The sequence below is a fragment of the Podospora bellae-mahoneyi genome, chromosome 2 (genome assembly GCF_035222275.1).
Source record: "Podospora bellae-mahoneyi strain CBS 112042 chromosome 2, whole genome shotgun sequence".
Lineage (NCBI taxonomy): Eukaryota > Fungi > Ascomycota > Sordariomycetes > Sordariales > Podosporaceae > Podospora > Podospora bellae-mahoneyi.
In genome coordinates, this window is record NC_085881.1 from 214,784 (window position 1) to 237,744 (window position 22,961).

The following is a 22,961-nucleotide window of genomic DNA, read 5'->3' on the forward strand; positions in this document are numbered from 1 at the left end:
ATAACATAGGAAGTCGCAAGATTACCGGCGTGTATGTCCCGGTGGACCCAGAGCATCAAGGCAAACCTGAATACGTCCCAACTGGTCTGATCCAGTTGTTGCATTTCCTCATTCCACTCCGTTTCTGTCTGAGCCCCCAGTCTGGAAAAGCCGATCAGCAAGCTGAGACGACACAACCCAACACACCAAGAGTGGACTCATTGTACAGCTGGCATGTCCGCGCAAACAATCTTACGTAGTCATGGAAAAGAGGACGCCTATTGTCGGCGGGCCTTCCAAAAGATTTGGGCTGTTACCTCACCTCTGAGGGTGTGCCAATTGTCCCTCCATGAATGGTCGGTGCGACTCCAGCTGTTTTGCCCGTGCGCCGTGTTAAAGTTGAAGCAAATTAATTCAGCGACATTGAAATATTTGTCAATGAATTTAGCATGGCTTATCAGCTTCTCTCGGGCCGCTATGCGATTTGGATCATTTCGATCCTTGGTCAGTGCGGCCATGGTGCAAGCATTCACCTGTGGTGTGGGCATTATGTTAGTTTCTGTTTGCAAGTACAGCATAAGATCTTGGTCACGAGTTCACTTACGAATGTACCTGGCCTCCACGGGTTCTAGGCCATACATGGCTTTGAAGACTTGGTCGTGCACCATCTGCCAGCTTCTCTCATCCGCCGGGGGCCGTGGTGTGGTATTCATGCCGAAAACCGGTATGAAGTCCGGCCCATTCGGGGGTTAGGGGGAGTAGACTAATACGGGACTGAGAGTATCACGCGCCGCTTCGCCATGGCGATCCAGAGCCAGCTTGTCAGCTACAATTTCGCAGTCCATGAGAAAGTAGGCCCCGTGAAAGCGTCTAGATAAGGCCGTTGCGCGGATGACAGATGTGCCTGTGGAGAACGGCTGCGGCACGACAATCTCTTGCGCGCCATTTTCTTCTGGGACCCGGTCTATACAGTCTCTGACGGCAACCCGGGCCGCTTCAGCGTTAGGATTGGCGGTATACTCATACTTCGTCTTGTTTTTCATAAACGTGATGACGGCGCGGGTCCGGACATCAATGGCATAGCCGCAATACCTTTCAAATGAATCCAGGTTCATGGTCGCCATCACATCCTGTAGTCTCTGATTCTCCTGTCGCAACTGTTCGACCTCTCTGTCTTTTTATGGATTTGTTTTTGCAGCTTTTCCGTTTTGCTGCCGCCTGGTGACCCAAGCGAGAATTGTCCAAGCCCAAGTGTGCTATTTTCCAATACGGTTTCCACCACGGTGTGCACCTGTTGCTGACTATCATGTGTTATCTTCCGGAGCTTCTTCTCGAGCAGGGCGAGTGTGCGAGAGGGGCTGATCGTAGCATCCACGTCCTCGGCAATCCTACTCCTCTCTTGATGCACCTTCTCCAGCAGGGCTTGGTACTCCTCATGCACGTTTTTGAAAACAACGCCTTCCAGAATACGGCCCGAGTCCTCGTCCGTCCAGAAATATTTCAGATCCTCCGTTGGCGGCTTGTTAACAGACCACTTGTACGCATCTTGGTGGCTTAATGCCACGAGGGCACGCCTCACTACAAGTTTTTCGGGTGTTATGTTGAGATTGGCCTCCTGATCGTACTTCGTTACAAGGGTCACGATGTTTCGTTTGTATCTCTTGCCCCATCCTGGTGGCAGCCCCTGGCTTAGACGAATCCTGATGGGCGGGAGTTTCGCAGTGTCCAATAGCGCCTGCGCGATCGTGTCCCATCTCGTAGCAGCTACGGTACCGGTACTGGTTGAACTCACAGAACCCCCTCTTGAACTTCTAGGCCTTTGGTAAGGGGTCTTCGGCGACACGGTCGGTATTGGCGTTTTTGGTGTCTTCGGCATTTTCGTGGTTGCTCGGTGGCGAAACTAGGTAGGCAGTGTTGGAGCTGTTGAATCGCCGCTACGTACTACCTGACAACTTGGGGTTTATCAAGACCTTTGAACTACAAAGATACATGTGAGAGGCACGATGGCCGTGGGTCCTTGTTGCAGGAACCACGCGATTGTGTGGCCGGATCCGGAAACCGACGCACCAAAGCTATCAAGCACGACAAAGGGACCACACAGAACGGACAAGTACAGGCATATACAATCTATTTCGATGTCTCCCAGCAGCCCAACATGCCCCATTCGGGCTGTCTGGGCATGAGACTATATACATATCAATGCATGTATCTAGGTAACTAAATATGTACAACGAGAACATGAACTCTCCCTCAAATTTAAACCACCAACAACTCTAAAAGCTTTTCTTCCACTTCATCCCGCTTGTCCAGAGCCATGCTGTCTCTCCCTCTCTCTCTCTCTTCTTCCCTTTGGAGTCGAGTTTAGAAAGGAGGGTTGGCGTTGGTGAGGAGCTGCTCAAAGTAGGCTTGGAACCACTGGCCGGCCTCGGGGGCAGGCTTGAGGGCATCGGCGAAGCCGCAGTGGTGATCATAGCGGGCAGCCGTAGTGTCGCTGGTGCCGTCGCACTCTCCACCGGGCTTGATCCAGACAAAGGCGTCCTCAATGTCGAGTCCAGTGTCGGTGGTCGGGCGGGGGCCGAAGCCAGTGCCGATGGCATTGCACCAGTGGCCCCACTCGAGCTGGCCGGTCGGCTGCTTTCCGGAACGGCCAGTGTCAGTAATGAAGTGGGCGGGGAAGCCGGCAGCAGTGAGGAGGGGGCTGAAGGCCTGGACAAAGCGCTTCTCGTCAAAGTTGGGGTTGGGGGTGGTGTACGAAGGAGCTGACGACAAGCTCCAGCCGTTGTAGTTGGCAACATTGGTAGCGAGGCCGCGGAGAGAGGTGGGCCTGCCAGCGTCCTTGTAGATGCCAGCAAAGAGCTCAGCAGCGGGGCCAATGTTGGCTGGCCAGCCAAGCCAGCCGGCGTGACCGGCGTCGAGGTACAGGGCGACGTTGGGCAGGTTCAGCTGCTTGAGGGCGTAGACTGTGAGCTCCTTGTAGGTGTTGGCGGCACCCTGGCACTTGGGCACGTTCATGTTGGTCACCATGTTGGCGAGCGAGTCGGGCTCGATGACAAGGATGGTGCGGATGTCGGAATACTGGACGAGATGGTGACGGATGCGGTCAATGTAAGCCTTGTACTTAGCAGCGCCGCCATCAGCGATGGCCCACTCGCCGTTGGAAGCGGCAGCAGCGCAGTCACGATCGGGGAGGTCGTAGACGACAAAGATGCCGGCGTAGGGAGGGTTGGCACCGGCCCTGTTGGCGGCACGAATGTCGGCCAGGGTGCCGGAGAAGAGAGTGTCGACCGTCACGTTCCTGTCCATCCACTGGAAGCTGGGAACCTTGGCCACGGCGGCCGCCTTGGTGGCCATGGGCCCGGTGAGACTGGGAATCGCCAGGGTGTGCACCTCGGACGAGTAGTAGCTGTTGGCCCACTGCTGGACACCCAGAAAGGGGTTGCCCGAGTAGCTAGCCGTGGACGAGGCACCGCCGCCGGGAGGAACCGTCACGGATGCCCCCGCGCTGGTGGTGGTGGTGGGCACGTTGACAGCAGAGGTCGAGATGCTGGAGCTAGTCGGGCGGCTGGAGCTGCTGGTGGTGGTGCGGGTAGAAGAAGGGGCCTGCGCCGTGGTGGTCACCTGGCTGCCAGGAAGACATTGCGAATACCACTGGTTCTGGGCAACGCAAGTGCTGCCCGAGGCACAGCAGGTCGCGCCGGTCCAGCCTTGGCCGCCACATTGGCTCCTGTAAAGCAAAAGTGGTCAGCACAGAGTTCATGGCTGGGGACAAGCTAGGTCGAGATTCGTTGCTTGGGAAAGGAAAGGGGGTGGTTACCAGACAGAGCCGCAGTTTTGGCGTTCCTCGATGACAGGGGCTGCCAACGTGGTGGCTGCCAGAGCAGCCGTGAGAAGGAGTCTCTTGGCCATTGCGATGGGTGGACGGAGCTGTTGCGGGAACTCTGACTTTGATGGACTGAGCGGTGCGGGCTGCCAAAGTTATAGAGACAGTCCATCAACAGCGAGGAGCACCCTCTTTTATGCCAATCCAACACACACACAACTGCCTTTGGGGTCAAAGGGAACCCATTTCGGATCGACGGGAGCACGATCCTGAAGCTGGAGGGAAAATCTCCTACGCGGGCGACAAACACCCACACACGCACCAGCCCACCATCATGGCCAGCTCATCTGGGCTGGACAACGAGGAAGATCGCTCCGAGCGACGCCACCCAAGCAAGGTCCCGTCGGTCCAGGCTCCGAAAAGAAACAAAACACGGCGGAAGGGCTATGAGATGTGGTCATCAGGGGCGCCATCTCAGGTTGCCAATGTGGAGGTGGAGCAAGTCCAGGAACGGATGGGACCGAGAGCCGAAGAAGCGTCAGGCGTTGTTTATGGGAAACCTCTGAAATCTCCGCCAACCAGGTTAGCAAGAGGGCGCGTCGAAGCGGAACCGGGTTCAAGCCCTCGCACTTGATTGAGGTTGGATCGACTAGATCTCGGAAGCCTCGTTCCTGAATATCCACGATGGGAAGCGCAGAGCCCTCCGTCTGCGGGGAAGATGGGGATGGGGGGACAGGGGGTGGGGGTGCGGAACAGACTTGCGATGTTCCGGCATTGTCGTGCTCTGATTGACCCGCCGTTACCACCAAGGCGACTCTGCCATCGGTGCCATGGCACTAGCCGAGCCTGCCGAGATCTTGAGAGCGTTGCACTCTTGGCGGCTCGTTTGGGTTTCCATGCCTCGCGGCCGAAAGTGGTCATTCCCAGATACCGGGACGGCACTCGCACGAGGTTTGCAATGCATCCTCTCTTTGCATCCCGTCTATCCGCTGCGCTGCGCTGCCGCTGCTGACTAACAATAGGCTGGTCCTTGATCAAGGCGCTCTCACCATCAAGGTGCTGCCGAGTCGAAAACAAGCTCAAGTCTGTCCGCTAACACACAGTCGACTTCAGTGCCAACGGTGTTGGCAAGATCGGTGCTATGAAAGAGTATGCCCAGCTCTTGACTTGTGTACCAGCTTGCACGGTCTAGATTGCCCGAACCAAGCACGGTATACTTGTCATCCACCATGATGAGCTTCAGATGAGAGTGCACTGGTTCTTCCTCTTTGGTATGTGTGCGCATTTTGAGACTCGGCCGGGGGCGGAAGTAAGAGATGCGTAGCCTTCCAAGGGGGACATGGCCAAGTTCCATCTCGGCGGGGAGAGACTCTGGCTTTGAACGCTCCAACTTCCGGAACCGGCGCAGCAGAGACCGAAGGCACCATGAAGTTGTGGTGCCCGCCGTCACGAGCTGCTCCAGAAGCATGAGATTGCGGCTGGTGACAATGTCAACATCAACTCCTCGCTGGAGAGCGCTCAAGACAGCGCGGAGCACCGCTTGACAGGTGAGATTCGGTGTCTGCATGTAGATGGACCGCCGAGCCCCGTCAAGAAGCGCAAGTAGTGCGACGTTGAGGGGCGTGCCCGGGGGTTTGGGGTCCTTTTGCCAAGGAAAGGGACGGAAATGTGGGTTCCGGTGACATGACGAGGGTAGCAGAAGAGTTGGAATAGGCGACGGAGATTCGGGGAGGAGGGCGGCGCGGCGGTGGGCGGCGCTGGCAACCAAGGCAAGCCCCGCCATCCGGACATCGAACGCCGGTGGCTCGAGGAGGTGGTTCCGCTCAAGGGGTGGCTGGACACCGCCGTGCTCGGGCTCCCAGGTCCGAGAATAAAACGACAAGAGGCCGCTGACCGCCGGCCCTGTCACCTCGACGCAACCCTCGAGCCAAGGCTCCCAGCTGACATTACAGCTGGGGATAAAGGCACGCTGCCTGTCTACAATGACAAACTTGGGGTGCATCACGCTGAAGGGCAGGAGGAAGAGACTTTTGGCCTGGAGCTCAATAGCAGCGCTTTCCAACAAAGCAGGGTCTGGCAGGCCCAGGGCAGCTTGCCACGACGACGGCGGGTAGATGTAGCCATCTCGTGACTGTGGATGCAGCAGCTTCTGCAGTAGAGACCGTGATGAAAAGCAGACGCGAACTCGCAAGGGTGGGGTGGGAGTAGTGCCCCTGGACCTGGCGTCGTTGAGGAGCGCACGCCGGTGGGCGGCCAGCTTGACGAGAGCGTCATGGAGGGCCGAGAGCGTAGCTGACCCGGCCCAGAAGCAAGTCACGAGAATCACCTCACGCCGGGCGGCGGTGAGGGCGGGAATCAGCACGTCGGTGTAGATGGAGGCACCAGTGCCCAAGGTGAAGCTGCATGGCGAGCTGTGCGTGACAAGCAGCTCTCGGTCCGACGCGTCACCAATGTCGAACCAGGGAATCTCAGCATGGCGGGTGGTGTTTTCAGTTGGCTGGCCGTGTTCCAGTCGCTTGACGAAGTCGTGTACAAGACTGGACGTGAAACTCATTGTTCTGTTGTTGTTGGGTGACGTCTACTCGACTTCGCAAGAGAGAGCCAAAGCACGCCCGAATGGTGCAGGCCACCTTGGCTTGCTGATAAGATAAGAAGACCTGTGGTCATCTCTCTCTCTAGTTTTATGCTGCCATGCTGACCTAATCAATAGCCCGTAATTAACCAGACCAGTCAGCTCCAAGGGTAGGCAGTGTGCTACAATATATGTTAAGGCACCCAAGGCACCCAGTACGGCACCTAGTCCCCAAAGAATAATATATACAGCGTAAGCGTGGGGGTTTCAATTCAATATCATCCACCAAAGGAGCAAACTCGCCATTTCCTGCCCCCAGTCATCCATCCGTCTTGAGCATTGTGCTATTTGCCTCGCTCAGCCTTCTCGGCATTCCCCTTAAGCGGAAAGAACTAGTGATGTCAGTGGCTCCCACCGTCATTCGAATAACTAGTGTAACAATGGGCCTTGCGATGTCGTGATCGAGGCCCCCTGTAGATGCATAAGGCAGCGCGGGGAGGCGCCCCCCCTTTAACCAATAACAGAGGCGGATAGCATATGTCGCCATTCTAGCGGAAATGTGGCAATGGACTTGGACTCTTGTCGTGGTGATGTTGGATATCTGGGGTTGCAGATTTTTGTCCTGCGCTTTGGCCTCTGATAGACGATGGCCGGTACCCTTTCTTATCCTCTATGCAGAACAATGATCGCCTTTGACGAATTCAAGCGATATCTGGTTGAGACGAGCCTGAGTCCCCCACGGAGGCTTACGGCTATTAAAGAGGAGTGATGTCTTGAAAATGGTGCGATGTTTTGCCTCTTGAGCTTGTCTTCTCATCTCAGGGCACATACGTAGACACGTGCCTTAATCGCCGAGACTCTGTCCGACCTTCCCCAAGCATCCCGATCACCATGACGGCCAAGCTCTCAGTAGATGCCCAAACGGCGCCTCCTACGGCTGACCAGGCAGACCAACATGATGACCAGAGTCTTCGGAAAGTGAAGGCCGAGCAAGACCCCTTGTCAGCCTCGCCGTCCACCGATGTCGAGCACAGCGATGTGGACGAAAAGTCACTCTTGCGCAAGATCGACTGGCGCCTCTTGCCCGCCGTCGGTGTGCTGTATCTGCTGTCCTTTCTCGACCGCAGCAATGTTGGCAACGCAAGGATCGAGGGCCTTACGGGCGACCTACACATGACCGGAAATCAATACCTCACCGGCCTGACGTTGTATTTCGTAGGCTATGTCATCTTCGAGGTAAGTAGCAGCATCTAGTAGCCTCTTAAAGAGGCTCTGTACTGACAACGGGTCTTGGCCGGCGCCTTGGTTTGCTAGGTTCCATGTAACATCATCCTCAAGCGGACCACCCCTAGGTTTTGGTTGCCAACCCTGACCATTCTGTGGGGCATCGTGGCCACGTTGATGGGCATTGTTCAAGACTTGACAGGTTTTTTCATTGCCCGCTTTTTCTTGGGCGTCACAGAGTCTGGTCTCTTCCCCGGCGTGGTGTACTACTTTTCAATGTGGTATAAGCGACGGGAGAGACAATTTCGCATCTCACTTTTCTTCAGTGCCGCGGCGCTTGCCGGTTCGTTTGGTGGAATTCTCGCCTATGGCATCGGACACATGCGAGGGATTGTGTGGGAAAACGGCTGGCGATGGATCTTTATTCTTGTAAGTCGACCAACAAGTGGCCGTGTGTGCGTCGTGGCTTGTCGGTGATAGCAGTGAACTGACACTAAGTCGATGAGCAGGAGGGCATTGCTACCGTCGTGGTTGCCGTGTTTGCGTATTGGTTCATCTACAACTACCCAGACACGGCTGAGTTCCTGACAGCTAAGGAACGGAGTTTCATCCGGAACCGTCTTGCTGCTGACAGCGATGCCACCCATGACGAGCGTTTCACATGGGGCAACGTTGCCAAGGCGCTCAAGGACCCAAAGTGTTGGCTCTACGGCCTCAGTTTCCACACCATGAGCCTGCCTCTCTACACCTTCTCTCTTTTCTTGGTGCGTCAAACTTGAAACCGCCTGCTGCTGTCAAATGCCAGTGTTGGAATGCTGACAAAGGCCGGCCTCTCTTGCTCGTTAGCCCTCCATCATCAGAGATCTCGGTTACACTGCAGCCAACGCCCAGCTCTTGACCATCCCCCCTTATGCTTTCGCCTTCTTCACAACCCTGACGGTGGCAACCTTTTCCGAAAAGTACGGGCAACGCGCCATTCCGCTCATCGGTTCGGCATCCTTTGCCATGATAGGCTACATTATCCTGCTGGCCAACACGGACCCCAAGAGCCGGCCAGGGCTCTCATATACGGGAACCTTCTTTGCCGCCGGAGGTATCTACCCAGCGACGGCTTTGGCGCTGTCGTGGCCGGCCATCAACGTCTCGGGCCAGACAAAACGAGCAGTCGCCAACGGTATGCAGATCAGCATTGGAAACCTGGGTGCTGTGCTAGGAACACAGCTCTACCGGCAAAACGACGGGCCCCGGTACATTGTCGGGCACAGCTTTGCGCTGGGCTACTTGGTAGGAAACATCATTGTGTCGCTGATTCTGTACTTGATTTTGAAGAAGGAAAACACCAGGCGGGATGGCATCACGGCCGAGGTCAAGGAGGTGGGCGAGCTGCACGGGGACTGGGACGGCGACGACGACGCGCGGTGGCGTTTTCAGTACTGATGTACAGAGTACCGGATAATAGTACAGAAATGTCCAGTTTTTGCTTCGTAATGCGTACATTTATTTGTACTGTAGTGTGGTGTAGTGTAGTGTAAAGGGGTTCAGGGGCAAGGCTGCATGTGGAGATCGCCAAGTTCCAAGTTCTGAAGGATGGTGCTTGGCGGGTAAAACGTGCATCTGAAACAAGCTTTGCAGTCCTGCAAATCGAGAGTTCGTCCCGTCTGGCGTGTCTGGGTCATGCCGGCAGATCACGGGATTTGGGTTGGACGCAAAGCGTAGGGCAAGACCGGGCTATGCTTGGCTTTCCACACACACCCCGTGCCTCCCCTCCCTCCCCAAAGCAAGAGAGGCACGTAGTGTAGTGTAGGTGATTAAAAAAGCCTGCGTCGGACTTGTCAGACAGCCGCACCTCAGGTACCTTACTTAACAGATCATGTTGCAGCACCTGAAAAATGCCGACACGTGTCCAGGGCTTTCCGCATCGGGAAGCTGCTGGTCCAAGCGCTCCCTTGTGCGCGCGCCAACAGGGGGAGGTGGTATGGATCAACGCGGTTTCAGAAAGCTTCAGACGGTCCAGAACACACGGGACACTGCCACCGTCAGCTCAACCCCTGCGCGGCCCAGCATGAGCAAGTGCAGCAGTGCCTGCCGCCAATTGATGGGTTGAGATTGATGATTCCTGACATTGGTTGATGAGAGCAATTGCCAATTGACATCCCGTTTCGTCTCGTCTTGTCTGTCTGTAAGATCTCGTGTCCTGCCTACCTATCTCCGTCCCCGATCGCCTCCTTACACCCCCCTCCCTCCTACCTCCATTTTTTCCCTTTCCTCTCTCCCTTCTCTTCCTTTTCTTTCTTTCTTCTCATCTTCTCCTTTGCTTTGGCTTTCTCCCTCCTCGCCCTTTCTCGTAGCTCCTTAGCCTCTCTGATCTAGCCATCAAAGACACATTCACACCTCTCGCTCACGACCGATCTTTCTCCCATTGTGGCCATCCAACTGGAACTCCAAAACCACCCGCCATGTCCGACGATGGCCCTGCTGCCGGCGCCCCGGCTGCTCCTGTAGCCGAAGCTGGAGGGGCTGCAGGCCACAGCCAAGGCGGTCTTCACAGCGAGACAAGACCAAAGCGCATCAGCACCCACAGCCCCGTGATAGAGGACATTGCTTCGCTCACCTCGCCCCGGCTCTTCACCCCAAATCCCTTCAGTCGCAAGAACACATCGTTGGATATTGATGATTACTTTGTGAGTTTCTCCTGACCGGTCGGTCCCTTGGCTGTGGCGACGGAATGGCTGGATGAACCCAGGTGCTGATACTGCTCTGCAGACAGGTCCACGTGATATCCAGAAACACTCCAAATGGCCCATCTTCCTCCAAATGCATGGCAGCATCCTGCCCAAGATGATTCTGCCCTTGCTCGCTATTGGCGCCTGGGCGTCTCTCATCACCATCCTTAGTATGAAGGTGTACATGCGTAGGTCCCTGTTGCCTTTTCTTTGTTTGCCACCGTGCGCACAACTAACGCAATGTCTTTCCCATATAGTCGGCATAAACAGCATTCTGCTCACCGTCCTCGGTTTTGTCGTCGGTCTGAGCTTGTCATTCCGCAGCTCCACGGCCTATGAGCGCTACAACGAAGGCAGAAAGTACTGGGCGCAGCTGATTCTGGCAACCCAGAATTTGGGTCGGATCTACTGGGTGCACGCTTCTGGCCGCAAGGATGTGCCCGAAGAGAAGAAGGACCTGGTGAAGAGACGCGAAGTCCTGGAGAAGCTGTAAGTCCCCAGGCCGTGGAGAGTCTAGGCGCATGTGGGCTGACCTGTTGGCGTGACGACCAGTACCGCTATGAATCTTTTGGTGGCATTTGCTGTTGCCCTTAAGCACAAGTTGCGCTTCGAACCATACACGTGCTACGAGGACATCTCGAGTCTCATTTCGCACCTGGATACCTTTGCCAAGGTGGCCACCGAGGAGGACCCCGAAAATGCGCACCGGACCTTCAAGCGCCCGAGTTTCTTCAAGAGCGTGGGCGAGTACCTGGGAGTGTCGTTTGCAGAAAGCAACCCACGCAAGTCCCTTAAGAAGGCTGCCGTCCCCCTGGGCAACCTCCCCCTCGAGATTCTGTCGTACCTTGCCTCCTTCACCGACGAGCTCGCCCTCAGCGGCCGCCTGCCCGTCACCATGCACCAGACCATGGCCTACAACAACATCATGTCGCTCAACGACGTGCTTGTGGGCACGGAAAGAGTGCTCACCACGCCGCTCCCCATTGCCTACTCGATCGCCATCGCCCAAATCACATGGGTGTACATCCTGCTGCTGCCCTTCCAGCTCGTCAAGGTGCTGGAATGGATCACGATTCCCGCCACAGTTGCCGCGGCGTATATCATCCTGGGCATTCTGTTCATCGGTCGCGAAATCGAAAACCCTTTTGGCCAGGACGTCAACGACCTACCCCTCGAGGCCTATGCTGCTCAGGTGGCCGCCGAGATGGACGTGATCGCCAGCCGTCCCGTCCGCCCCAGCTACGAGTGGATAGAATCCAAGGACAACCACGTCCTGTGGCCCCTGTCCCACTCGGGCTGGCCCGTGTGGATGAACCGTCCCGAAGAAAAGATCCACGAGGCCGTCAACCACAAGGTCCTGGCCACCTTTCACAGCAAACGAGCCAAGGAAGAGGCGATTGCACGAGGAAAAGTGCACTCGGAAAAGAATGGCCACAAAACGGTGAGCGTGGAGGCCGTGTAGGCTGTGTAGGCAGAGTAAGGGGCGTCTTGAATTTGTGTATGAAGGGAAAACGGCGGGGCGAGGAAGTGTCGGGGGTTGGAAAATGGTCTGGTCATGACAAAATAAGCCAAAATGATGCATGGAATGGCGTCGAGCATTTTGGTTTCACTTTTTACAAATCTTTTTTTTCTCCTTCCTCCCTTTGCTTGTCTCATAACCACACGACAACGCTGGGGTTGTTTTCGTCACACATACCTATTAACCATCTAATAAATATTGATCATGCACATGGTTAGCTCTTCTCTGTCCCATTCTTCTCCCACCAAACTTTTTTCTTGGGCTTTCAACGATAGGGCAACGTGCAAGCCATCTCCTTGATGTCTCGATCCTGCTTGTACTCGGCAATGCTGTGCTTGCCGGCAACATGGCTGACCAATGTCTCCTCGGTTTTACACAACGTGTCTCGATCGCGATAACACAGGCATAGGTAACAGGCGTACCCTGAATCTGGACGATGACACTTTGCCACAAACCGCGGGGTCAATATGAAGGACTTAGTATCGACCTTTTCGTCTTTCTCGCCGTAGCGACTTCCACGTGAAGATGATCTTCCTCGACGTTCCCAGTCCCGATCCCGGTCTCGGATAACCACCTCCTTTTCGATTCGCCAGGAGGATTGACACCCCCCCTCTCTCTCATCTCGGCCCGCCGGGGGATTCTCTAGCAGGGTACCGCACGCCGGGCAGGTGACGTGGACCAGTGTGGGAGACGGGCTGTGTTGCAAGTCTACCGCATATGGGCAGAACAGAGGGCCTTTTCTGTTGGTGCCGCTCCGGATGTCGTCATGATACAGATTGGCGGCTGCTGCAGGAGGGAGTGCTTTTCGTACAGGTGGATGGTCCCAGCCAGCCTCACTTGCTGCATCTCCTCGAAGAGAGGGCGTGGAGGACGTACGGCGGATGGGCGCTCCGGGCCTTGGCCCTCGTCTCGGGATCGGGGCGGACTGGAGGAAACGCTGATACTGGTCTTGGAGGGCGCGAATGCTGCCCTCGCGCGCAAACTCGGATGTGTTGTACAGCCTGCTCAGATCTGGCGGTTGGCCAGTAAGCAGGGCTTCCTCCAAGAGCTTGATAACGGTGCTCTGGAGTACTATGATTTGGCTCTGCAGCTGGGTTTGAGCGACCACTGGTCAGGAAAGCCAACAGTCAGCACGTCGTTCCTGGGGAAAGGTAGAGCGGGACTGGAGGTCTTACGGTCACCCCGGGCAAACTTTTGTCCCATCGTATTGTAGAAGCGGTCGTACTCTCGCTGGATACTTTGGCCGCCGTGCTGAAGAGAGCGTCGAAAATGGCGGGCGCCATCATCCTCTCGGTCGTGGTCATCATCCGCATCGGAATCAGACGCGGAACCGCCACCCTTTGCTCTCTTTCTCTGACCCTGTTTGCCTTGCTCTTCCTTCAGTTTCGTCCTCTCTTCCTCGGCCGTGTTCAAACGCGCCTCGAGCTCCTTGATTCGTTTGTTTTGGCCCTTGTCCCGCTTCCTCTGCCGGCGCTGCTCGACCAAGCGGTCGTAGAGGTTGATGCCTGTGATGAATGTGCCTGCAATGGTCGAGATGAGCGTTGCGAGGACAAATGCTTGCTGCGGGAGCTGTCAGCTTTCACGTCGTCAAACGCAAGAGAGCTAGATGCTCTACTTGCCTTCAACTCTTTTTTCTCAGCCAAGTTGGCAGCGTCCATGGCTGCTGCTGGTCGGTTGTCGATGGCGGCTTCTGCACAATAGACGGTCGATAGCGACGTTTGCTGGCCAGAACTGGAGGGGAATCACGGATAATTAAAGTAGGACATCTGATCGACATGCAATACGGCCCAAGTACCGACCCTGGGCCCAAGATGGCATTCCTCAGGCCCCCTCGACATCATCCCGCATGGGCTGTCTCGGTTCTATGGTGTGTTGTGTCCCGTCGAAGATACAGGGGTTCCAACCCATGACATCATGGGTGCTATTGAAGTCACTGGCAATTGGCTGCTGGCCGCCATTGGACGGGTGGGTGCAGATCATGCATCTGGGGCTGCTATAGTACTAGGTGTCGGATCAGCTTCATCAGCATCGGTTGCATATGAAAGAGCCAAGTGGCACATTTGGAAGTGCTGTTGTCTGCTAGCGTCAGCAGGTCAAGTGACCGCCGTATGATGATGATGACGACGCTGCAGCAAGAGAGGTAAGAGGTAAGTAGGTAGGTAGTGTTATTCTGTAGGTACTGCGGGTCACAATGTGGCTCGTGCACTTGCCCTTCACCCTTAGGTATCCTTCACAAATAGCGAACGGGCCGCCCGCCAGCTGAAGGCGGGTGTTAGGTAAGGGGGCTGCCCCTCACCGCCCAAGCACGGGGCTCCTGTCCAGCTTGAAACTGCCTGTGCCGTCCATCGGTGCCTGGACCTGACGCGGGTCGGGTGCCCTTCCTCACAGCGCGTCCCCGGCCGATTTGAACCACCTACTCCCGATCCAATTGAAGCTGAGCTGCAACCACCACGAGGACAGCAGGCCAACCTCACGATGCTGTCGGGAATCCTCATCTTCAACCAGAAGGGCGAGAATCTAATCTTCCGTGCCTTTCGCAACGACTGCCGCCCGCGTCTCGCCGATGTCTTCCGCATTCAGGTCATCAGCAATGCCCAGGTCCGCTCACCCATCCTGACCCTCGGCAGCACCACCTTCAGCCATGTCAAGCACGAGAACATTTACCTGGTGGCCATCACCAAGAGCAACGCCAATGCCGCTCTCGTTTTCGAGTTTCTCTACCGCTTGATCCAGCTCGGCCGTGGCTACTTTGCCAAGTTTGACGAGGAGGCCGTCAAGAACAACTTCGTCCTGGTTTATGAGCTCCTGGATGGTGTGTTTGTCTTGTTTGCTTATCTGCTTGTTGTCTGCCGCGGCGGCCGCTGCTAACGGTGCTCTCTCTCTCTCCCTTTTGCGCAGAAATTATCGACTTTGGCTATCCCCAAAACACCGAGACCGACACGCTCAAGATGTACATCACCACCGAGGGTGTCAGGTCGGAACGCGCCGTCGAGGACTCGGCCAAGATCACCATGCAGGCCACGGGCGCGCTGTCGTGGCGCAAGGCTGATGTCAAGTACCGCAAGAACGAGGCCTTTGTCGATGTCATTGAGGATGTGAATCTTCTGATGAGCGCAACCGGCTCCGTGCTCCGAGCCGACGTCACCGGCCAGATTATCATGCGCGCCTACTTGAGCGGGACACCCGAGTGCAAGTTTGGCCTCAACGACCGCCTGCTTCTTGACAACGACGGCATGCAGAGTCTTCCGAGCGGGAACAGGCAGGGGAGCAAGGCAACCAAGGCGGCTGCCGGCAGTGTGACGCTGGAGGACTGCCAGTTCCACCAATGCGTCAAGCTGGGCAAGTTTGACAGCGACCGCATCATCTCGTTTGTGCCGCCTGACGGCGAGTTTGAGCTGATGCGCTACCGTGCCACCGAAAACGTCAATCTGCCCTTCAAGGTCCACGCCATCGTCAACGAGGTCGGCAAGACAAAGGTCGAGTACAGCATCGGTGTGCGCGCGAACTTTGGCTCCAAGCTTTTTGCCACCAACGTTATTGTCCGCATCCCGACCCCGCTTAACACGGCTAGGATCACGGAGCGGTGCACCCAGGGAAAGGCCAAGTACGAGCCGTCGGAAAACAACATTGTCTGGAAAATCGGCCGCTTCACCGGCCAGAGCGAGTTCGTGCTGAGCGCCGAGGCCGAGCTGACCAGCATGACCAACCAAAAGGCCTGGAGCCGACCGCCACTGAGTATGAGCTTCAGCCTCTTGATGTTCACCAGCTCCGGGCTGCTGGTCCGATACCTAAAAGTGTTCGAGAAGAGCAACTACTCCAGCGTCAAGTGGGTGAGGTACATGACGAGGGCCGGGAGCTACGAGATCAGGTCAGTTTGCCAAGCCAACTGGCTTTTAGAGGTGGGGGAAGTGTCCAAGCTAACACGGCCATGCCAGGTTCTAACCCCGTTTACTAATACCATGTGTTTTCTTCGGTGTGTCGCGGTATCAGCTGCATTGCATAGCACTGGCGTTCGGCGGCGTTTGGTTATTTCAAGAGCATGCGAGAATCTAATGATACACAACTTGATCGGGAATGGGAAAAAAGAAACACCGTCTCCCACCGTGGCAGACCAGGACATGGCAGCCCACGCCAGCGGTTCTGCACAACGGAACTTTGATGTCTCCTCGGAATCACGTACTCCCTTCGCTGTTGCATGTGCTACCTCTTGGAGGATGACCGGCGGGATGGGCCCCCAGAGCTGACGAGGTGGCGTCGCCCGTCTCGATCATTTCTCTGGTTCCCATAACCTTATGTTCAGATGGCTTGCTGGCAAACCACTGCTAGCAGCCTGCGTACTTCCGGTTAACCCTGATCTTCTCGCTTCGTTCTGAGAGCACCCTGACACCCGCCTCCATCCTTTAACCGCGCTCTCGTCGATGGCTTTTAGCGTAAAAGCCGCCTGGTTTTGATCATGCGCTGCTCTCTCTCTCCGTCGTGGCCTCGTTCTTTGCTGCTAGGTGCCGTGGCCTTGTGTGCCCTGGCCACCGCCCAAACCTACACAAGCTGTAACCCAACGGCCAGTGAGTGCCCAGATAGCCGTTTAAGGTCCTCTCAAGGGACAGATGGCAGCTGACCAGACTTTGTGCAGAGCGCTGTCCCCCTGATGTTGGCCTGCCCGTTCCCAAGTACAGCATTGACTTCCGCAATGGCCCGGACAACAATCATTGGTCATCTGTTGGCACGGGGTCCGTCACTTACACGCCCAATTTCGGCGCTGCCTTCACTATCAACAAGCAAGGTGACTCCCCCACCATAGAGACAGCCTGGTACTTCTTTTTTGGCCGTGCCGAGGTGCACATGAGGGCAGCCAGTGGCACGGGCATCGTCAGTTGTGTGGTCCTAGAGTCGGATGACTTGGACGAAATTGACTGGGAATGGATCGGCGGCGAACGGAAAGAGGTGCAAACCAACTACTTTGGGAAAGGGAACACAACTACCTGGGACCGTGGCGGCAAGACCGCCATGGGAGACACCCAAGGGCTGATACATAATTACACCATCGACTGGACCCCAAGCCTGGTAACATGGTATATCGACGGTGCCATTGTCAGAACCCTGGCCTATCAAGATGCCCTTGGTGGCCGCAATTTTCCTCAGACGCCCATGAGGCTGAAACTGGGCATTTGGGCCGGAGGGGATTCAAATAATCCAAACGGGACAATTGACTGGGCTGGCGGCGTCACCAACTACACCCAGGGGCCGTTTACCATGTACGTAGAGAGCGTCTCGGTCACGAATCTGAATCCAGCGGCGAACTATTTTTACTCGGATTTGTCCGGAAGCTGGAAAAGCATCTCCATGACAAATGTCACAACCGGGCCTGTGCCAAGCCAACCCCCAAAACCGATGCCGGTAGGAGAGAACGGCGGTGGCCAGGGTCATGAGAAAGGGACAGACAAAAGAGACAAGGGCGGAATCACCACTGACGAGGAGCCCTTTGTGACCCACGACGTGACCGAAACAGCATCTGGCGTGGCTTCCTCGGCGACCGGTTTTGTCGGACATGGTGGAAACCCCATCACAACAACCACCATGGTTTCCACAGACCGCCCTACGGAGCCTGCCAACATCATTCCGGAGGAAGTAGCTTGACGACTCGGTTTGGTCTCGTGGGGATCTTGAGTGTTGCGGTGTGTACAGTGGGAATGCTGGCAGCAGTATAACTTCTTTGTTGGATTCGTATGGCTAGAGTCTTTCTTGTTGAAAAGTTGATAGTATGGGCACCTACCTAAGCAAACCTTTCCTTGCAAAACTCATTAGAGACATTTGGAGAATATTAGTAGTTCAAAACGAAGACCTACTACTACTTACAAACTGCTCGACGCAAGCTCCATTGTGAAATCGTATCCGACAGGTTGCAAGCCTCGACAGTGGCCTTCTTATCTTGCTGTCTGCGAGCAACTAGGTGGGTGAGTATGTAAGGGTGCTCGGGGTGGAAACAGAGGTCTTGGCCTAGTTGAACACACGATAAACCAAAGTCGAGTTAAGGTAACTCCATGTAGGCGATGTTGGAACCGATCTTGGATGGTTGGTAACAGGTTAACAAGGAACCCATAGAGCAACCAAGTCTCCCGGCGATCACCCCGAGCCTTCTGCAACACATAGCAAGTTTGAGCCTAGCTGCTGATCGTATCTGTTTTCTACTTGACAACGTATGATACAAACCACTCGGTGCTCTCGAGGTAGTCATATCAGTCGTACCTGTCTCTCAGGAGGTAGGTACGTGCACCAGCATCGGTGTATTTACAGCATCTCATCCAAGGATGCATTTGTTGTGACATGGCTCCTATGACACATTCACCCGCCACGGATGAATTTCCCGAGCAATTTTCACGACAAGATCTCGAGGAACGTCTTCACAGGTACACCAGCAATGCCTCGGACGCGGCCAAGCTCAACGTAACACTCCCCGCTCTCACGCTAGCCTCCTCCACCTGTTCGATTCCTTGCTTCACACACGTTCCGTCTTGGAAAGTCTGACCACCAAAGGTGGCGGGACTAGACCTATCGGATCTGGAAGTAGCACTACTCCCAGTCAGTCTTTTGGACAGGACGCTCGTGAAGCGGGAAGGCAGTCCAGTCAACGTGAAGCTTTCTCTCGATCTGGTCCCCGATTCGTAGTAGTTAGAGTTGATGAGCAAGATTCGGATGGGCTTGTTCTCCTTGTAGATGGCGTATCCCCCAAAGTTATTCGAGAAGCTATCCAACGGAGCAATTCTTTGTGCTTCTGCCAGGGCCGCCGTGATGAAGTAAGCCCCATAATAAGGGTTTCCCATACTGAACCTGCCCCACCAACAATACTGACAGTTTCCGATAGTTCCCTGGTGGAAGTAGATAGACTTGATGCCCAATAATAGGGACTGGGCGACATAGTCTACGATCCACAAAGCGGCGCCGAATGTTGGGCTTATGCCACCCCCTCCTGCAAGAATGCTGTCAGTAGCCGCAGAAAACACAGACGTTGTATAGGACAAACCTTGGGTTGCGCTGTTTGTCTCCCCTATGACATAGTCCTTGCCAGCAGCTCTGGCTGCCGCAGCTTCAGCCTTGAAGGGCGCAATCTGTGTCGCAATCGCGCTATGGCTCATGAGTCTTGCCAAATTGTAGGTCCCTGCCCACTGTGGGTAATTATGCGAGTTGAAATTTTTGACAGCTGCCATCGCGTTTCCTTCCTCTCTGGCCAGATTCGCATTGTTGAATTTGTCTGTCCCAAAGAAGACGCCCGCGGAGATGATGCTGGAAGTGGTCAGATTGCTGGCCAAGGCCCTCTGCCATTCAACCTGACTGGCACGGTCCCGAGCTGCGTTCCAGGTGCCACCAGCGATCGGGTCGCTATTCGTGTAGAAGTTGGGTTCGTTGCCGAGCTCGATCGAGTCCAGGTTTCTCATTCTTTGGTGAGCGAGCCTTGAAGCTGCGAGAGTGTTGCCCAGATTATTCAGTCGCCTATTGAGTCCAATTATAACCTTCCCGGGGTATGAGGCCGCCAAGTCGAAAAACGAAGGGCCAAACGTAAGACTCATGGGTGCATCAGCGGGGTTGCTGACAGAGTAAGTGACCGCTGCCGATGACTGGGCATTATATGTTGCCCGGTCTCTGTTGATATCCATTAGAGCGTGAACCCGAGGTTTCTTCATGCAAGAAAGATATGCTTACTGCGTTGTTCCACCAACCCTTACCGGCGGCCATGAGCCGGTGAGATCTTTGAGGTTCTTCAAGCACGTCATGGTGGACGTGACATTTTCCATGTAGCCAGGGAAAGTGAAGAATTCCAGTCTGCCCTAGAATGTCAGCCAGAGGTGCCTTGAGTTTCACTCGAGGGGAGACAGGAGTTGACTTACGACACGCCCACCGGCGCCGGATCTAGGAGAGGACTGGCATTCGATGGAGGCGATGATGGCACGCTGTACGAAACAGCTGCTACTAGATGTGGTGCATAGCTTGCAAGCCACAGGAAACTCAACCTGCTCACCATCATTGCTAGATAGGAAAACCAACAGGAAATAGTATACAACTTCCAGACAACGAGTTAGTTATTGGTCATAAGGACGTCTCCATTTTATCCTATATTAAAGATCTCTGTCAACACGAGAAAGGTTGCGTTGCAATGCCTAGCTCGGGTTGCGTGTGGCATACAGGGGTTAACTGGATGTAGTAGTACCCCTTGTTGCAAAAGCTTTGAGCCGGCAAAATACAAACATGATGCGGAGAAACTTAGTTCATTGGTGGAAATAATAGGCCGTCGAAACTGGCTTACCATGGCTAAAAGAAAGGAAACGTTTGTTTCACAGGGACATCGGAAACAACCCAATTCAGTCTCTACGAACATGACATCGAGACTTAAGGACAATGTCTAGGAAGACTCAGGGCTCCTGAGCTTTACGATGGGAAATTTAGCTCAACTAGCTACACAGCACTATAGTAACATAATCCTTGCATCGTTTTTCGCGCTGATCTGTATCGCAGAGCGACATGTCGGGCTGTTTCGCGAAGTGGGTAAGACATAAAGCCATGCCCATGGAAACTAGGCTCTATAGGCTGCTGGGATTTGATATGTTGAGCGGAAAACCGTCGCGTTACTGGAGGCCAATGTACACTCCAGTTTCGTGGCTAAAGGCCGCCTAAGCTTCTTCCAGTTTGTCGGGGGGTCCCTGGGTACCTAATCATCTTACAAAGGGAAATTGTTGTAGCCTGGAAAATGCCCGGGTAATAGACTGAAGTATATGCCGTAATTTAAAAAGAGTCTAAGTGAAAAAAAGAAAGTAGAGCAAACACCAGATATATAAAATATATTTTAATAATGGTTTTACTTTCTTAGTTGTAGAAACTTAGCTAGCTAGGTCCCTACAGGTAAAAAGTTTGTTTATAGGGGTTAAAGTAAACAAGTCTGGAGTTATGAGATATTTACGTTACTTCCGGCGATTAATCAACCGTATTTCCTCCCGCTAACCTCGTACTATCTCAATATTATACTTTTTTTCTTTCGCTCTAATCGAAAATATAACATTGATATTTAATCTAATTATTTTGGTTATTGAAAAGTTTAAAATATATTTAAATTATAAATATTTATTTAATAATCGTTAATACCTAGTTTTCTAAAGCTTAAAGTATTTTTTTTTGGAATTATATTAGTGGCCAAGGTTTAAAAGTATAATGAAGATAAAGATATTGTTTAATATAATATAATGCTTAATATACTAGTTTTTTTATGAAAAGAATTTGATAGGAAATGGTATTATATTACTATTATATTTTTGGGTACCAGTATTACAATTTATTTCATTATATGAATGTTTTTACATAATGTTTATTAAGGGATCATAACGCTGTTGTTTGGGATTGTTTCAGTCCCTTGTGACTTACATTTTATTTTGCCATTATAATAATAGGTAAGGCTACTATTCCCGTCTTTTACATTATATTCCGGCGCTTTTTTCATTAAAATTTGTCTTTCATTAACGTATATTATAAGCGAGTCGTACATATAAGCGAGTCGTACATATAAGCGAGTCGTACATATAAGCGAGTCGTACATATAAGCGAGTCGTACATATAAGCGAGTCGTACATATAAGCGAGTCGTACATATAAGCGAGTCGTACAGTCTCCACTACCCTACAACAACTATCCTCAACCATACTGCAATAATATTAGGAAGTAACTACAATTAATTATATTAGAAACGGCTGAATCAGGTAATTTTCTAACCTCCTAGCAAGTGCGCGCCTTATGGCCAGGCTTACCGCACATACCACAGCACCGAACCGTCGTACGAGTCTCCCCTATACTACCGCTATCCGGCTATATTTCTTCCACCACCTCCCCACTTACGGCCTTTTAGTCCAGTAGATCCTGTGCATCTTATATAAATAAGTAATCCTCCGAGCTATACGCGTGTTTTTTTCGCTTTTCGGCGCTTACTTAGTACCTCGTTTACTTTATAAAGCGAAAAAACTTTTAATTAAAGGAAAGTTATTTAGTATATTATCACTATTATACCTTTAGTATGTTAACCTACTATAAATAACGTTAAAGTCGGGGAACTATTTTAATAGCTAGTAGTATAAATTTTAATAAATATTAATTATAAATTAAGTTTTTAAGGGTTTTATAATATTTAAAATATTTAAAGGAATACCGTGGCTAGCCTTAAAAATAAAGGTATGAATATAGAAAGCTTTATATGTAATTCAAAAAGTATTTTCTTTAAATTATATAGTATAAATCTAATACCCGTAAAACAATTTTATATATTTATTTCCGTTCTAAAAAAATTTCTTATAGAAAGTATAAAGGATCTCAAATTTACTTATATAATTAATATATATATATACCAAATTCTTAATTTAATAGCTATATATTTATTTTAATAACGTAAAGTAATTAATATTAAATAATTAAAGAAAGTAGAAGGATTATAGAGGTAGATAAAGTATAATAATATATTATTTCATTAAGAATAATATTTAAATTTTCTCGACTAATAAGTCATATAATTATTAAGGATTAATAACTGTATTTACTTTCTATACGGAACGGATGGATAATTTAATTCTTATCGGTAGTTATGATATATTAAGGAAATAATAGGTTATATTCAATATATTGATTAATAAAGTAGTATTATATAATTAAAATAATAAAGTATAACATAGTTCCGTTAAAGGTATCAACTTCCTAAATTATTATTATTTATTCGCGGTTATTAAACTAAATTAATTCTACTTTACTAAAACTATCCGAAATTATAATTATTATATTTATAAAAATAATACTTATTATAAATGTACTTTCGTTAAAAGTTACAAATATTATTATTTATAATCCCGTAATTAACTTTAATATTCCGTATAAATATAAGTTACTTAATAATAACCTTTAAATCCTCACACTTAGCCCTCTAATAGTCGTATCTACGCGTAAAACGTGTACAGAACTATACCTAGCGTTTAACGAAATTATATATCTAGAGCTTCCTAATAGAGGCGCGTTATATATATATCATAATTAGTTAATTATATCTTTTATACTACGTAATCTTAATGGAAAAGCTTACGTATATAGCTTAATAATATATTAAATA

The 22,961-nt window shown here is 52.2% G+C and overlaps 10 protein-coding genes across 10 annotated transcripts; 4 read left to right on the forward strand and 6 right to left on the reverse strand.

Annotated features, from left to right (window-relative positions):
• Positions 1–257: 257 nt before the first annotated feature.
• On the reverse strand, positions 258–692 carry QC761_0030600 (uncharacterized protein; the record flags this gene model as incomplete). The annotated part of the gene is made up of 2 exons (XM_062872255.1): positions 258–454; positions 584–692. The coding sequence occupies 2 exons, from the start codon at positions 690–692 to the stop codon at positions 258–260; spliced, it is 306 nt and encodes a 101-aa protein (XP_062734224.1).
• A 36-nt stretch (positions 693–728) lies between these two features.
• QC761_0030610 (uncharacterized protein) lies at positions 729–1,855 on the reverse strand (the record flags this gene model as incomplete). The annotated part of the gene is made up of 2 exons (XM_062872256.1): positions 729–1,153; positions 1,282–1,855. 2 exons carry the CDS (start codon positions 1,853–1,855, stop codon positions 729–731), a joined length of 999 nt encoding a protein of 332 aa, XP_062734225.1.
• A 238-nt stretch (positions 1,856–2,093) lies between these two features.
• On the reverse strand, positions 2,094–3,885 carry CEL6A (1,4-beta-D-glucan cellobiohydrolase cel6a; the record flags this gene model as incomplete). The annotated part of the gene is made up of 2 exons (XM_062871939.1): positions 2,094–3,703; positions 3,794–3,885. 2 exons carry the CDS (start codon positions 3,883–3,885, stop codon positions 2,341–2,343), a joined length of 1,455 nt encoding a protein of 484 aa, XP_062734226.1. The 3' UTR covers positions 2,094–2,340.
• Positions 3,886–4,850: 965 nt separating this feature from the next.
• On the reverse strand, positions 4,851–6,353 carry QC761_001260 (uncharacterized protein; the record flags this gene model as incomplete). Its single annotated transcript, XM_062871943.1, has 1 exon — positions 4,851–6,353. The coding sequence occupies one exon, from the start codon at positions 6,351–6,353 to the stop codon at positions 4,851–4,853; it is 1,503 nt and encodes a 500-aa protein (XP_062734227.1).
• A 698-nt stretch (positions 6,354–7,051) lies between these two features.
• On the forward strand, positions 7,052–9,075 carry QC761_001270 (uncharacterized protein). Its single transcript, XM_062871944.1, has 4 exons — positions 7,052–7,607; positions 7,686–8,024; positions 8,105–8,359; positions 8,442–9,075. The coding sequence occupies exons 1-4, from the start codon at positions 7,263–7,265 to the stop codon at positions 9,030–9,032; spliced, it is 1,530 nt and encodes a 509-aa protein (XP_062734228.1). The 5' UTR covers positions 7,052–7,262; the 3' UTR covers positions 9,033–9,075.
• A 503-nt stretch (positions 9,076–9,578) lies between these two features.
• QC761_001280 (uncharacterized protein) lies at positions 9,579–12,078 on the forward strand. Its single transcript, XM_062871946.1, has 4 exons — positions 9,579–10,276; positions 10,359–10,506; positions 10,576–10,807; positions 10,871–12,078. Exons 1-4 carry the CDS (start codon positions 10,052–10,054, stop codon positions 11,778–11,780), a joined length of 1,515 nt encoding a protein of 504 aa, XP_062734229.1. The 5' UTR covers positions 9,579–10,051; the 3' UTR covers positions 11,781–12,078.
• A 467-nt stretch (positions 12,079–12,545) lies between these two features.
• QC761_001290 (uncharacterized protein) lies at positions 12,546–13,495 on the reverse strand (the record flags this gene model as incomplete). Its single annotated transcript, XM_062871947.1, is given in 4 exon segments — positions 12,546–12,762; positions 12,782–12,908; positions 13,013–13,406; positions 13,421–13,495. 4 exon segments carry the CDS (start codon positions 13,493–13,495, stop codon positions 12,546–12,548), a joined length of 813 nt encoding a protein of 270 aa, XP_062734230.1.
• Positions 13,496–14,029: 534 nt separating this feature from the next.
• On the forward strand, positions 14,030–15,779 carry APM4 (clathrin associated protein complex medium subunit; the record flags this gene model as incomplete). The annotated part of the gene is made up of 3 exons (XM_062871949.1): positions 14,030–14,649; positions 14,736–15,705; positions 15,773–15,779. Exons 1-3 carry the CDS (start codon positions 14,313–14,315, stop codon positions 15,777–15,779), a joined length of 1,314 nt encoding a protein of 437 aa, XP_062734231.1. The 5' UTR covers positions 14,030–14,312.
• A 511-nt stretch (positions 15,780–16,290) lies between these two features.
• On the forward strand, positions 16,291–17,696 carry CRH1_1 (transglycosylase; the record flags this gene model as incomplete). The annotated part of the gene is made up of 2 exons (XM_062871953.1): positions 16,291–16,399; positions 16,468–17,696. 2 exons carry the CDS (start codon positions 16,291–16,293, stop codon positions 17,469–17,471), a joined length of 1,113 nt encoding a protein of 370 aa, XP_062734232.1. The 3' UTR covers positions 17,472–17,696.
• Positions 17,697–17,969: 273 nt separating this feature from the next.
• Positions 17,970–19,927, reverse strand: QC761_001320 (uncharacterized protein). The gene is made up of 4 exons (XM_062871954.1): positions 19,718–19,927; positions 19,533–19,652; positions 18,856–19,472; positions 17,970–18,801 (listed from the first exon to the last, which is right to left on the reverse strand). The coding sequence occupies exons 1-4, from the start codon at positions 19,852–19,854 to the stop codon at positions 18,236–18,238; spliced, it is 1,440 nt and encodes a 479-aa protein (XP_062734233.1). The 5' UTR covers positions 19,855–19,927; the 3' UTR covers positions 17,970–18,235.
• Between the last annotated feature and the right edge of the window lie 3,034 nt (positions 19,928–22,961).

What these genes read in the sequence shown, in the direction of transcription:
- QC761_001320 (XM_062871954.1), bottom strand. Translation starts at nt 19,854, where the DNA reads ATGATGGTGAGCAGGTTGAGTTTCCTGTGGCTTGCAAGCTATGCACCA. An exon ending in AGGGTTGGTGGAACAACGCA is followed by an intron (nt 19,473 to 19,532) that starts GTAAGCATATCT and finishes GGATATCAACAG; the next exon opens with AGACCGGGCAACATATAATG. An exon ending in GACAAACAGCGCAACCCAAG is followed by an intron (nt 18,802 to 18,855) that starts GTTTGTCCTATA and finishes GCATTCTTGCAG; the next exon opens with GAGGGGGTGGCATAAGCCCA.
- QC761_001280 (XM_062871946.1), top strand. Translation starts at nt 10,052, where the DNA reads ATGTCCGACGATGGCCCTGCTGCCGGCGCCCCGGCTGCTCCTGTAGCC. An exon ending in TGGATATTGATGATTACTTT is followed by an intron (nt 10,277 to 10,358) that starts GTGAGTTTCTCC and finishes ACTGCTCTGCAG; the next exon opens with ACAGGTCCACGTGATATCCA. An exon ending in TAGTATGAAGGTGTACATGC is followed by an intron (nt 10,507 to 10,575) that starts GTAGGTCCCTGT and finishes TTTCCCATATAG; the next exon opens with TCGGCATAAACAGCATTCTG.
- QC761_001270 (XM_062871944.1), top strand. Translation starts at nt 7,263, where the DNA reads ATGACGGCCAAGCTCTCAGTAGATGCCCAAACGGCGCCTCCTACGGCT. An exon ending in GGCGATGGATCTTTATTCTT is followed by an intron (nt 8,025 to 8,104) that starts GTAAGTCGACCA and finishes GTCGATGAGCAG; the next exon opens with GAGGGCATTGCTACCGTCGT. An exon ending in ACACCTTCTCTCTTTTCTTG is followed by an intron (nt 8,360 to 8,441) that starts GTGCGTCAAACT and finishes CTTGCTCGTTAG; the next exon opens with CCCTCCATCATCAGAGATCT.